The sequence below is a fragment of the Amyelois transitella genome, chromosome 10, assembly GCF_032362555.1.
Source record: "Amyelois transitella isolate CPQ chromosome 10, ilAmyTran1.1, whole genome shotgun sequence".
NCBI classification, from domain to species: Eukaryota; Metazoa; Arthropoda; class Insecta; order Lepidoptera; family Pyralidae; genus Amyelois; species Amyelois transitella.
The window spans coordinates 2,599,005-2,614,020 of record NC_083513.1 but is presented as its reverse complement, the minus strand read 5'-3'; the positions used below and the strand labels follow the sequence as shown (position 1 = coordinate 2,614,020).

The window sequence follows — 15,016 nt, the reverse complement described above, 5'->3', positions numbered from 1 at the left end:
AAGTGTATAACAAGCACTTTCACCTACTGCCACTGCCCTTGTTTAATATACCTATGAACTTTCACAAATAAATCACGCTTCTTTTCCCGAGGGGTAGGCAGACACTACTTGTAAGATTGTCTTAATTCCCCCTTTTAAGAGGATCGCGAAGGTCAGGAGCGGGTAATTTATTGTTATCACCTGACTTACTTATTCCTCGTCATATAGTAACGCCACCTTGTATTTAAGTGAATAAAAGAGTTGAATAAACTTTTTAATTAAAAGGCAATGTCATATAGTTATAACTCACATAAGTCTTGATCTTTGTTTTATCCGTGAGGAGGTAGCTTTATCTGTGTAATTTGACATTTAAATAGGTATTTTATGTTTAAGATCATGCAGTACAATACAATTATTACAAGTTAAGTTTTATAATTTTGTTTTATTATTATCCCTTAAGGAAAATCTGAGTAACGTTCTTATTTCATAATTACTCGTCTTGCAACAAAATGAATAAAATTTTCGCTTATCCGTTTCAGGGATGTCACTACCAAGACCAGTTATTTTGATAAAGACTCTAAGAGAACACAAATTGACAAAAATTGAAAACATAAGAATTCGTGAAAAGAGGGAAGGAAATCGCACAAGGAAGACCAAAGAGGTAGTGAGAAAAGAATGCGTGGGCTGCAGGAAATATAAAAAAAGAAGAGTTGCCACAGTTTATGAGTGCAGAGGATGTTTCAGAAATCCAGGGTTTTGTACTGAATGCTTTTGTAAAGAGCACTAACAAAATGGAGATCATGCTTTTCGAAATACAAAGTGGCCTTTCTACTTTTAATAAAACTACAACTATCACCATTTCTTCTTTAAATAAAATATCTTTACAGATCGCTTTTTACTTTTGAAATTTATAGAAATTTTAACATCGTTTTAATCTGCAGTTTTCATGACGTAAAAGCCTGTTTAACTAAGAGTATGGTGTAATCGATTCTTAGTTTGTGACACGTCATCTTTGTTATATTTGAAAATGTTAATTGTTATTAAAAGGGTTGAGATTTTCTCCTTATTTGTTTTAATATTTTTTATAAAGATTCGGTATAAAAAATATAATTAATTTATAATCGAAGTAATTTTCTCTAAACTCAAGGCTATGTTAAGTAAGTAGAGTTTCACGGCATTCAAATGTATCGATAGAATTTGAGTCGCAAAATTTTAAAATTGATTTAAATGAAATTCTGAAAAATTTAATTGACCCCATACACGTAGCCGTATACCTAATAGCCCAATCAACACGGCATCGTGATTTCGTGGCTTTATAAGTATGAGTAGTGTTCTTGTTTTCATTCATTCATATAATGACATCTATATCCCGCTCGGGATAGAGAGAGCTAGCAGTCTTGAAAGACTGATAGGTCACGTTCAGCTGTTAGACTTAATGGCCTTTTACAACATCCATGGGAAAGAAATGGAGTTCTTGTTTTTTTTTTAAATTGTTTTAGGACGTGTTAAGCGTGCGAACGTGAGGTATACCGAGAACTTTAGTTTAATGCAGGTGGCAAAAAATAATAAATATTCATATATAAATTTATACAGATCTAAAGTCAACATATTTATATTTTTAACACTGAGTAAAAAATACATCCAAATAGAGTTAAAAAGCGTCTAATAATTTTGTACTGTTATTAATCTAAATGAGTTTTCAGCGGAATACATCACTTCACAACGAGGTAAAAAGTTACTGAAACTTAGAGGGTATACCTACTCTCAAAGTACAGTTCGAGGAGAAAGAGTGAGATGGAGATGCTCAACCCACGCTCCATATGGATGTACAGCCATTGTACATACATTAGAAGACGCCATCATTGTTTTAAAGGAAATACATAACCACCCACCGCCCTTGGATTCGTGGAAACGACAACTGTATGCAGGAAAGCAAGTTTATCAGAGGATTTATTGAATAAATCGATAATATGATGTGGAGTGATCATTTATTATCCAGTTTCTATTGTTGTCAATTGTGTCTGATGAAAACGCGCTAGTTTGGATCTCATAAAGCGTCAGATTGTCAAGGTCTCATATTTGACATCAAATTAACTCGGACCGACCTTGATAAAAATTAAGTAGCTGTTTTTTTATTATTCACTTATTTGTCCGAAATAAAATAATTCCTCTAAAATTAACTAGATTGCCAAAAGCGCGTAATTTGTCATACTGGCCATTTCTATAAGGTTCCCCTTTACGGGGCCACGGCGGTGGGATAGGAGTCGCATCCTGACGTATTCACTTCATGATCTTGGTCACGGGCTAATCCCGGGCTGATCCAACAATGAACGCAAACGAGGCAATGGCCAGGAGAATTATCATTTTGTGTAGTAATCAAACATTATGATAACATGTACTCTTCTGTGAAGATAAAGTGTCGGAGTTTCTTGTAATATTTGTTACTAGTCTTGTGATTTTAGATATAGGTATGATTATGTGTATGACTGAATTTAATATCAATAAATACGAACTGACCACCATCTGAACTGCCTTTAGTTTTAAAACTTTCCACATTTTATGTAATACCGATGCACCAAGCAAACCGTGATTTATTTTCAATTTTCAAACATTTCTTCCAGGCAAATACACCGCGAAATTGGTATAAATGTTTATATAGTGAATTTGGTAAGATATTTTGTTAATTGTACAGTAACATATTCATTCTTGTTTAAATTCGAGGCGAACTCAATCTATGTAATTTTTCCTTTTTTATGTTTATATTTTTTTAAATAAGAATATCAAATTCTTGGTAAAAAGCAAATAAAAACAATAAATGAAAAATTTATGAAGAACCAATTCACTTACCAAATATCTTTTACATATGCACATGATGGTTCATGCAGTAGTGGACAGGCAGGTTTTATTTTCAACGTAACATTTTATTTCTCTACCAAATCGCAATGTTGAGGGCTCGGTACAGTGTGTCAGTTTAATCCAATTACTTATTACTCTCACTTGAGAAGACCTTCCTTTTCTGTATCATAAAATCTATCTGTTCACATGATTTTTTGCATTTTGTTCAATTTGTATTGCAGTGGAGTTTTTGCTCTCGAAAAAGCAAAAACGTCTGATCAAATTGGCCGGCTACACGTACTCTGCCACTCCGTCCAAATCGCTCAAGGTTCGATGGAAGTGCTCCACGCATCAGCCCCAAGGGTGCAATGCCTCCTTATACACTGTTGATGATAACGTGATCGTCGTGAAAGGTGAACATATACACGGTCCAATTTCGTGAATCAGCTAAGTTTCCTAAAATACTCGTACATCGTTTATTTTTTTTTAAAAAGCAAAAAATATTTGAACAAGACACGATGATCTTTTTCGGTGATATTTGAAAACTTTCGTTCATAAAAAAGATCTTTAAGAAGTAGTAAGAATTCACATTTTATTTCAAGTATATGTTTTAAATTTTTGTTTCACAATATAATAACTTAACAATTTTTTGCGTAAGTGTTTAATTAACCAATCTTATTGTAAAATCGTTTAATTTCTTATTTTCTAATAGAGGGTATTTTAGAAACTCGCGAACCTGAGCCTTCTTCACATAGGCAATGGACTTGTGATAGTTAATTAATGGATATATTACCAATTTATGACTGTTTTTTATGTATCTCAGTAATTTCACATTTGAAGTTTAAGTCAACGGACTTAACATACGCGTGTGACAAATTCTTAGATTTATTTATTTTTAAGACAGAGTCAGCTCTAAGTTAATCCTCTTAAATAAAAAAAATATATACTTTCCTTTATTATAAATTGGCCAATTGTTTGTAAACCAAGCCAATATACGAAGCGAAGATTCATACCGTTCTTCTGTAACGAAAATAAGTCTTGTGTACTCCACTAATGTTATTATTTACATTTATCAAAATGATACGCTTAATTTTTTTTGCTTTTTCGCAGTATACTTCGTGGTGTCCCGGAAAGGCAACCGAATGATAAAAATGAACGAGTACACTTACGCGTCTTCATCCAGACCTTCTAATCGTCCGCACGCAAAGATTTCATGGAGATGTTCCACTCATCAGATCCGTGGGTGCAGAGCCGCTCTAGTGACGGTCGATGACGAAATTGTCCAAGTGACTGGTACACATCTGCATGCACCAGTGCCTTCTGCTTATAGGGAGTGGGTTGGGTAAAAACCTCTAGGAATAATTATTATTTAGGTATTATTCCGATTGCTCTGGGTTATATCTTTATTTGTGACCATCGTTCAATTGAAGTAGTCTCTTTATGTAATGTTTCTTTTATTATTTAGCCGAAGCTCAGTAGTTTCGGGTGCTCTTGACTTGATTCTTTGCCAGGACGTCCTTAATTCGATCAGGAACCATTCCCTTCACTCTGTCCTTGTACATATATTTGCTTACTCAACCTGATTTCATTTATCGTCTCCATGTGACCAAAAAATAATTAATTTTATTATTAATAAAAAATACTAGTTTCTTTATTTAATTTATCATCATTATTTTCTTATGTAAAGTTAATTTTAGGCTCTTTATTCAGAGTAATGTAGTAAGAATAAAAAAATAAGTGTTAATTAAATTTTATAGTTTTGAGAAACTTATGAGACTAAAAAATAATGCCATTGTTTTTTAAATGATTTACCTTTTATGTATATTTTTTTTAAATTAAAGATAATAATAATAGAAGTTTGTTCATTTTCTGCAGAAGAATTTGAGCTAAGAAAAGTGTATATTACGGTTAGCAATTAACTTATTTTGTGTAAGCTTATCAAATATTTTTTTACAGTTAGAGTCGTCATATCCAATAAGGGCAATCGTATGCTTGAAGTGAGTGGATACAGGTATTCAGCCATCAAATCCAAGACCCCCAAAGTCCGTTGGCGATGCTCCACCCACCAGGCATATGGCTGTAAAGCGGCTGTCATCACGATCGATGACACTGTGGTTGGTATAGTGGGGAAGCACATGCACGGTTAAAAATTAACTGGTATAATGAGGAGAAAATGATGTCTTTTCCCGGAATGGTGGGCAGAGACCATATCTTTCCACTCACCACGATACCTGTATATTTCTTTCGATTAATCCTCCAAGTGTGCTCATGAGTTGACCTTTTGCCTTAATGTCTTCGATTTACAACTTGTATTATACTTATATTATATATTATATTATATTTGATTAAGGTACGAGTACGTTTCCCTAGGCTTTCGCTATCAAACAAGAAAAATGGAAAATATCATATATTTTATGATTAATGACTTTTAGTCGATCAGGTGACCTTCTGTTTAATCGTTAAAGTAATTTAATGTTAGGAGAAAATAATTTGTGTTTTTCTTCTCGTAAACTTCATCAATCAATCCTCAATATTGATTCATCATCCATTAAATTACGACACCATTGTTATGGGTGTAGTTTAGTAAAGGAAATGTTATTGTTACAGCAATGGTGTTTATTACACTTGGTTTGCATTGTATAGGTATTAGTAATTTCTTATCGGTGTGAACGGACCCTAAATAGTATGTTTAAAATAAAATAAAAACAGTGCTTCAGTGAGAACGCACCTTAATCATATTTTTTTTTCTCGGAAACATCCTCAATCAATCCTCAATATTGATTCATCATCCATTAAATTACGACACCATTGTTATGGGTGTAGTTTAGTAAAGGAAATGTTATTGTTACAGCAATGGTGTTTATTACACTTAGTTTGCATTGTATAGGTATTAGTAATTTCTTATCGGTGTGAACGGACCCTAAATAGTATGTTTAAAATTTAAAAAAATTGCCCTCAGTGCTTCAGTGGGAACGCACCTTAATCATAAAACTGTTGCATTCTAGTTGAATATGTGATGTCTTCCCGAGGGAACCGCCTTATCAAAGTTAACGATTACACTTATTATCCCGCCTACAGTAATGGAGTAATACTTACTTGGAGGTGTTCCTCACACAACAGGAAAGGCTGCTTGGCTCATGTCAAAACTTCTGGTGAAGAATTAATAATTATCAAGGAGTGCCATAGACATGAACCTTGTCAGAAATATAGAGTCTTGTATTAAAAACCTTTTGTTATTTGAGTATGTTTTAATTATACTCTCTCTAGAACTAGACTTTTGCCTGCGGCTTCGCTACAGAGGTAATATAAACCTAAATACGCCGGCGCGTTTTTCCTCTTAATTAAAATTTATATTTAAAAGAAGATTTTTTATTTTTTGTTACAAACCAATGTTTTCTTCTTTTCTTGTGTACATAAAATTAAAATTAATAAGACAAGAGAATAAGAATTTCTTAATCTAATTATATTAAATAGTTGTAATAACGTTGTTGCTGTGTTTATAATAAAATATGCGTAATAATAAAATAAATGTACCGGTAAGCATGTTGCTTATAATTGGCTTTTTTATGTAATGTAATGTAAGATTATGAAAAAAAAATTAATTCCCGTAATAACTTTTCAGTGGAATTCGTGATATCGCAACGTGGGAATCAGCTGTTAAAATACCAGGAGTATACGTACACAGCTATCGCCAGTAAAGGGGGTCGTAAGAGGCGATGGAGGTGCTCCACTCACTGTTCGAAGGGATGCTATGTATCTGTTCACACAGTTGATGACAGGGTGATATTGAAACGCGGGGAACATTACCACGATCCTGTGTCAGCGGACCAACGGCCCCGTTGAAACTGATATGAAAGATTTTTGTCGTGAATAGAGAGATTATTGTGTGTTATTTATTTGAACTTTATTTACCTCAAATAATGTATAATAGACTTAAAATTATGTTTCTACCATAAATTTAATTTTTGAAAAATAATGTTATCTATTATTCGTTAAATAAACATTGATCGTGGTACCATTCTCGTAAGAATTTTATCAAAAAATTAATTTATTGCGATGATTTTTTTAACAACAGATTTTTATGTTGTTTTTTTCTGGCTGTAATTGAGGTTAATAAAACTAATATGTTTTATTGATGTAATATGATATAAATTTTTCAAAAAATTATTTAATTACATTTTTGTTTTTTCGATTCTAATTGATATATGACAACAACTTTAAAAATAATAAAAATAATGTATCAAAGCCCTAAGCCCATAATCAAATAAACTAAGGTTTTTATACCTAACGTCATTTATACATCACCTTTTGAAAATCATCTTAGCATAAGTTATTTTTGTTGTGATTTGTATGCAATAAAGGGAATTATGACGGTGCCGTGTGGTTCCCGGCACCAATACAAAAAAGAATAGGACCACTCCATCTCTTTCCCATCCCATGTCGTAAAAGGCGACTAAAGGATAGGCTTATAAAATTGCGATCCTTTTTTTAGGTAATGGGCTAGCAACCTGTCACTATTTGGATCTCAATTCCATCATTAAGCCGAGCAGCTGAACGTGGCCATTCAGTCTTTTCGGGACTATTGGCTCTGTCTACCCCATAAGGAATATAGACGCGACTATATGTATATATTTATGCATGTAAAGCGAATTATCTCTATCCATCTATTTTTAACTAAGACGAATTCAAAAGCAATGGCCTAATATTTCACAATTATTTCTTTCTTTTCAGTGGAATTCATAGAGTCTCAGAAGGGTAGACAGTTGATAAAGTACAAGAACTATACTTATAACTGTGTGTACGCGCCTCAATCTAGTGTAAGCTGTGGGAAAGAGAGGTGGGCTTGTTCAACCCACTACTGCAAGGGATGTCGAGCAACCATGCATGTATTGGGAAATAGGATTGTAGCACTGAAGAACCAACACACGCACCCACCAAAAAGAATAAAAAAGCTTTAAACATTTTTAAAAAGTAATCGAAAGTTGTTTTTCCTTTTTGTGAAGAATATAGATGTAACTTAACTGTCATTAAAGTTTATCAATGATATACTTACGTGACATTGTTTGTAGAAAGCTATATTTATTTATTTGAACTTTACGCACGTAAAATGTACAACAGGTGGTCTTAATACCTTTAGACCAAACTGAGATGGATGTACGGGTTTACGATAACTGAAATAAATATAGTTTTCTTGACACACTTACATATAATAGTTTACATACATAAGTTTAGCTATAAAAATATACTCAAAATAAAATTAACATACATATACTTTTACATGTATGTTTATTTTACCATAATAGAAACTATAATATAATAGATACCTATAGGTACTGTAATAGATCTCACTTTCAAAACTAATCCTTAAACTGTTTTGTTCTAATACTATCGTGTTTGTGTGCATAATGCATCCAATAAATGGATTTTTTGTTTATAAAGAGAGCGGTAAATTAATAAGTGAAATTTTGGATTTCAGGTTTTAAATTTGTGACGTCGCGAAAGGGGAACTTAATGATACTTCACAACAATTACAGCTATTTTCCAAGACGAGTGAACAGTTCGAAAACAAGATGGCTGTGTTCTACACATCATAACAAAGGTTGCTTGGCTTACATTCGCACCATCGAAAATGAAATCGTTAAAATAAGAACTGAACATAATCATTATCCGTAATAGTAAAAATAATTAGTAATTTTTGTAATTCTTAATGTATGTGATGTCGTTGTGTTAGTACATCGTAACACTTATACCTATGGTTTTCTTTTAATTAAAGATATGTATGTCTTTCACGATTCGATGCTTTGAAATTGAAGAAAATCCTTAACTCCTTCACGACTTGAGACGACTTGCCATAGACCATACTAAATGCCTGTTTAAAAAAAAGGGTACCTTTATTGATGATTATTAAGTTAATACCATGTCCAATATCATCTTTTCTATACTTATCACAAGAACATTTAATTTTATTGTAATTAAAATTAAACTTTCAGACAGTTTCAAGTTTGCAACATCAAAAAGGGGGAAGCCGTTGATTCACTACAGGAACTACAGCTATTTCGCAAAACGCTCGATAGGGTTCAAAACACGTTGGGTGTGCTCCACACATCACTCCAAAAATTGTCGCGCCTCCATTTACACCATTGACGGTGATATCGTTCATGTTAAATTTGAACACAACCATCCCCCACCAGTTTGATATGATTTAATTGAATAATTAAATACCTGCATTGAAATAATTCCTCTTTTCTGGTAGAGGAATTTGCCAATAGAATATGTCCAAAAGTGTTTAAGAATATTTCAAAGTAGTGGGACAGTACTGAATTACATCTATGAAACAATAATGGTTCTATTGTAGATAAATTTACATTTGTGACATCTCAACGTGGCAGGCGCATTCCAGTATAAAGGTTACACAAACTTCATCTGCCGGTTTTAAGATTCGTTGGTTCTGCTCGACCAATCACTATATCACTATAAAGAATGTCACCTACATTTATACTGTTGAAGACGAAATTGTTTTGTTAAAAACAAGCAAATCCGTCCTCCTCTTAAAACGTAACTGGTTACGTTTATACATTTCTTTGTATTGCTAAGTTGTTAAATGTGTGCACAAATAAAATAAACTTAATTAATTTTCTTTTCTTTTTTTCTTACGTTACTTCTTAGTTTATTCCTTACAGTTTGTTTGGGGCTAGTCTTTTGTTACTGAATTGATTTTCTTTCAAATAATAATGTACTCTCTTTATACGCATTTTCATATAAATAGATTATTTGTTTTAGGTATTCTAGAAATTTTCTACTTAGATTCTCTGCATATTCTCAGACGTGCGAAAGAAAGGAGATGTTGTGTTGGTTGTTATGCTAAACTGAGAGTTTTGTTTGGCCCTTCCATTGCTTCTAATAGAGTGAAAAAAATTAGAACAGTTTGTTCCAAATGAAACAAGACTATATGCTTAGGTTGTTATAGGAATATTCACAACATACATATTAAAAACGTGTATATGCTACAGCTAGAGCCCGAAGGGCGGCTACACCTAGCTGTAGCTATCTTACCCCCGACTCGACCTAGGTTTATTTATCTGACGTCACAATGACCAGAGCCGGGTGCAGAAGTACAGCAGTGGCAGGTGCAGCTTAACGTAATCGGCTAAAACTAGGTTATCGGCTAAAATTATTAGTTTATATTATTTTTCATTTCCTCATAAAAAAAAAGAATTTTAAAGAATATAATTCTGTATTTCAAAGTATTAAAAAAATCAATTGAAAAGTTTATTTAATTAATTTAAATATTTTTATAAGATAATAACTCCAGCAAATGGGCGTAGCTCCACTTTAGGCTTTAGCCATAACATATAACCTTTATCTATAATTTAATAATCGCAAAGTAATTTGTTCATTTTTTTACTGTTTTCAAGAGATCGTTACGAAGATATTTTTTAATTACAATATGCTTTATAAGCAAGCCACGCAACAATTTAGTCGTTTGAAAAATATGTATTGATTGACGTTTATTTTCACATAACTTAACATAATTTGTATTTTTATTTCTGTCACAGTTCCTCTGAATTAAAATTTACTTTCTGTGATGGTTTCGGTTTTCCAAATTAGTACTTATGTCATTAAACATATGACGAAACGCTGAACTAAATAACAAGACATTTAGAATATAAGGCCAAATAAACTAACCTTTATCTTTTTCCAAAATTAAAGAAGAAACTGGAGAAACAGAAGAAATAGAATTCGTAACGTCAAATAAGGGAAACAGATTGTTATATTTGAAAGGGTACACTTATTATGAAGATTTGAGGAAAGGTGAAGTTAACACAGGATTGAAAAGCAGATGGCGGTGTTCCACCCATCAAGGAAGGAAAGGCTGTACTGCCAGGATTCATCTTATTGGAGATTGTATTGCTCTTCTCGATACGGATCATAATCATCCCCCAAAAAATAAATAAAACAATTTTTATGCTAGTTTGTATACTTGCTACTTTGCCGTGTGATTCCCGGCACCAATAAAAAAGAATAGGACCTCTCCATCTCATTTCCCATGGGTGTCGTAAGATGCGACTAAGGGATAGGCTTTTAAGCTTGGGATTCTTATTTTAGGCGATGGGCTAGCAACCTGTCACTATTTGAATCTCAATTCTATCATTAAGCCAAACAGCTGAACGTGGCCTATCAGTCTTTTCAAGGCTGTTTGTTGGCTCAGTCAACCCCGCAAGGGATATAGACGTGACTATATGAATGAATGAATTGTATACTTTCCCAAATAATTTGTTCATGTATGGTTGATTATTTATTTGTTTTTAAATTTAGTAGTAACTTACTCAAGAAATTTGCACGCGCACAAAACAGTTTAACAAAAAAGTTAATATTCAAACATGATAATGGCCAGTTTTAAAGCCAAAACCCAAATGCGCACATGATTTATTTAGTACGCTATTTATAAATTACACAAGTCTGTAACTTTAGTTGGCTCAATTTGTGCGATTTTTACTGTTATTATATTAATGTCGAAGTATTGTAACTATGAGCATGAATTGAAACAACTTAAAAAATAAAACATAATCTACTAAAGTGATTTTTTTAATCCTGTTTTTATTATCTTATCACTTATTCTGCAGCTATTTTTACAATTTTTAGTAACACAAGCCGCTTCAGACGTCGGCTTAGAGAGACTGTTTGCGAAATTTACTTTAATAGTACAGAATATAACATTGGTCCTTCTTTTTGCTATTGCATCATATTTTAATAGATAAATAAATAGTTGACCGTACGTTATTTATTTGCAGATTCTTTCTATTTTATAGAGTCCCGGCGAGGTATAAGACTCTTAGCTTACAAAGGATACACTTACCATATGAAAAAACAGCAAAGTACGAGCGTGAAACGACTTTGGCGTTGTTCCCAGCACTGCTCCTTCAAATGTCGGGCCACTCTTACCACGGTTTATGACGATTTTTTCAAAACAAAAAACGAACACAATCATCCACCTGTATAAAACTTTATACCATGCGTATATATATTTTTTTTTATTTTTTTTTTGTTGACATTGTTAATTTTTTTTTACATTTACAACCGATAGGTATATTGGAATATTTTGTGCACATGGATTCTAATTTTGTGGTAAGAAACAAGAAATGTTAGAAAATTTTGGTAGGTATATAGTGAAATTATGAAGTGAACAAAAATATCCGTAACCGAGTAGAAAATCCATTTATACAATAACAGTGGCTCAGTAAGATAATTTTTGGAGGTCTCAAATTATTAATTTTATTTGAATGCACTAAGTGTTCACGGTTTAGTTTATTATTATTTTTGTTCGTTTTATTGTTGCGAATCAGTTTACCGTAACTAGAATTTGGTTATTATACTTTTTTTTACACGTTTTTTTACGTTTTATTGGTACCTTGCAATTTTTACTCTGTAAAACCATAATTTTCAAGGTTATTAAAATGATATCACGAAGAAACAATTTGAATGATAATATTACTATTTTACGTAAAAACATTTTAATTTCAGATTTCACCAGCACTGACTGGTTGCAACAAGGTAAAATAATCTTAGGTGGATACAAGTATACCATTCAGAAATGGACGAACAGTAAAAAGATAAGGTGGCGATGCATCAAACATTGGTCAGCCTGTAGGGCTTCTATCCTCACCCTCGAAGACGGCATCACCAAACATAACCCTGAACATAATCATCCTCCTACTCACATCAACGAAAAAACAACGAGCATAAGATTTTATCATAAATAAATTGAAAAAAAAAACGTGAAAAAAGTTATATTTAAATAACAAAAAATACGAAATTAATGACCAAAAACTGTTAATTATATATAAATTAAAAGAAATTATAAACGATGTTATTGTTAAAACATGTTAAAGTATGGAAGATTATATGTTATATATTGTTGGTTTGACATTAATAAAAAAGATTTTAAATATTACTATTATCATTTAGTCGCTTCATCTTTCGTTTTCAATAGGATGTGTGACAGTGACAGATTCTCACTCTACATGAGTGAGTTTAGAGTCTTAATCAATACACAACTTTTTGACCGATTCAATACTTTTGTAAGCGATATACACTAAATAATGTAATAAAGTTAGTATGTTTGTTTATTACCCCTTATTTTTTTTCACATAACAACTTTTTTAGCATATTTTATTTTCATAAAACCGAGGGATCTTTGAAGTTAATTTTATTCTTCGTCATACATACATATAAACACGTCTATATCTCTTCCTGGGTAGATACAGACAGACAGATAGGCCACGTTCAGCTTTTAGGCTTAATCATAGAATTGAGATTCAAATAGTGACAGATCTTCGACGTAAACATTACAAAAGTACATTATACATGTAACAGTTACTAACGAAATTTTATAAAGGGCAAATACATGATAATCTTTGTATGTACATTTCAGAAATATTCTTCGCAAAATCAGTCCGTGGTGCGCTAGTTCTCTACATGAACGGTTACAAATTCTATCGTCAGATGGCAGCTGGATTGAAGACGAGGTGGTATTGCGCGACACACCATCATCGAGGCTGCAGTGCAGTTGCCTACACGATCGATAGAGAAATTGTCAGATATAAGAATGATCATACCCATTGAACTAAAGATATCGCGAGTGTAGAAATGCCAACAAGAGCTTAAAAAACATGCAGACAGATGTAGCAGAATTAGTCACATTCGACCGAGACCTTATCAATACTTATGATAGAAATAGAACAATTTCTTCCAATTATTTTTTAAGATAATGTAGTCAGTGTTTATGGTCATTTATATCCGGCGCATTGTTGCTAAACTTGTTGTTCAATCGATCTTATACTACCTTTTTAGACAATATTGTACAGTTTTAAACAGAACATAGCATTTTAAAGATGCATTCCAATTTAAACGCCGTATCCAGAACGAACCTAACCAATTACAAGAGGATTTTTCTTTCGCTGTATCGTAACAAGTTGTGAAGGCAGATTTTAATATCGTCCCGCCTAGTCTTAGTGAATAGATGTCAGACAGCTTACTAAATCTAAAATATGAATTAGCATATCTACTAAATGAGTTTTACAGATGTTTTATATGTGCATATACATTATTTTAATGTTGACCATTAAATTAATGGTCTTGAATTTTCAAAAATCTGAATTGTTTGCTTATGTCGACAATATTGTGTGGCGAGTACATTTTTAAATGAATAAAGTGTTTCAATTTTAGGATTAGTTGTAGGTGCTTTATTCAAATAAAATTTACTTTTGACAGACTCACTTCCTTTGTCTAACTGCCCACCTACTAACCCATTTCTTTTGGGGTGAGTTTCATAATATTTAACATTATTTATTTTAGATAACTACATTCAATTGATCAACTTATGATCGATTAAGTATAATAAAACTATTAATTATTCTTTCTTTAGTATAATTTATCCGTTTATTTCTTTATAGATCTTCAGTTTGTGTTATCAAATCGCGGTACCCGTCTTCTTATAGTTGGTGGTCAAAAATTCTTCAGACATCGTGTAAATCGTTGGAAGACGAGGTGGTACTGCGCCCTACATCAGTTTGGATGTAAGGCTGCGATTTTCACGGACAATGAAAGGAATAGAATCCTAAAGTTTACAAAAACTCATAACCATTGACTTTTCGCAATCTGGTGTGTGTTACATTCGAATGAGAATAGTTTTTACAAATAAATAATGTATTTTTAACAAAACAATTGAACTAGGATATGTTTTATTTTTAGTATTTTTTCAGTTTCTTACAGTATTCATATTACTTACATTGCTGTTTATAGTGACTTAATACAAGTTTCATCCGTTCCGGTTTGCATTGTCCATTTTTTAAATTCATTTACACTATATATGTTTATCTTCTTATCTATTTTACTCTTAAATTTTACAACCTTTAAATTAAGACGTAGATGATTATACCTACAAACAAACACAATTAAGAATGGTATTCAGAAAGGACTTCAGACGTACCTTTTGGTAGGTTTATGAAATCTAGAGGTTTCTTTTCCTACTAAACCAGAATTAACGCAACTAAAAGGGAATAAAACCTGGGATATTTTTGCGATGAGCTAGCAACCTGTCGATATTTAAGGATATCGATTCCATCGCCATCCAACTAAACGTGTGTCCGTCTTGCTTATAACGGATAAGAACTTATGTGTATACGAGTATGCATAAATATAT

General features: G+C 32.4%; 1 protein-coding gene across 1 annotated transcript in view; it reads left to right on the top strand.

Annotated features, from left to right (window-relative positions):
* The window catches only part of LOC106139522 (protein tramtrack, beta isoform), a 154,906-nt gene extending 150,731 nt beyond the window's left edge, over window positions 1-4,175 (top strand). Inside the window, exons 5-6 of the mRNA XM_060946059.1 lie at window positions 3,057-3,227; window positions 3,925-4,175. Of these exons, the coding sequence (XP_060802042.1) occupies window positions 3,057-3,227; window positions 3,925-4,160 (407 nt within the window). The 3' untranslated portion in view covers window positions 4,161-4,175. The remainder of the gene's footprint in view (window positions 1-3,056; window positions 3,228-3,924) is intronic.
* Window positions 4,176-15,016: the final 10,841 nt, after the last annotated feature.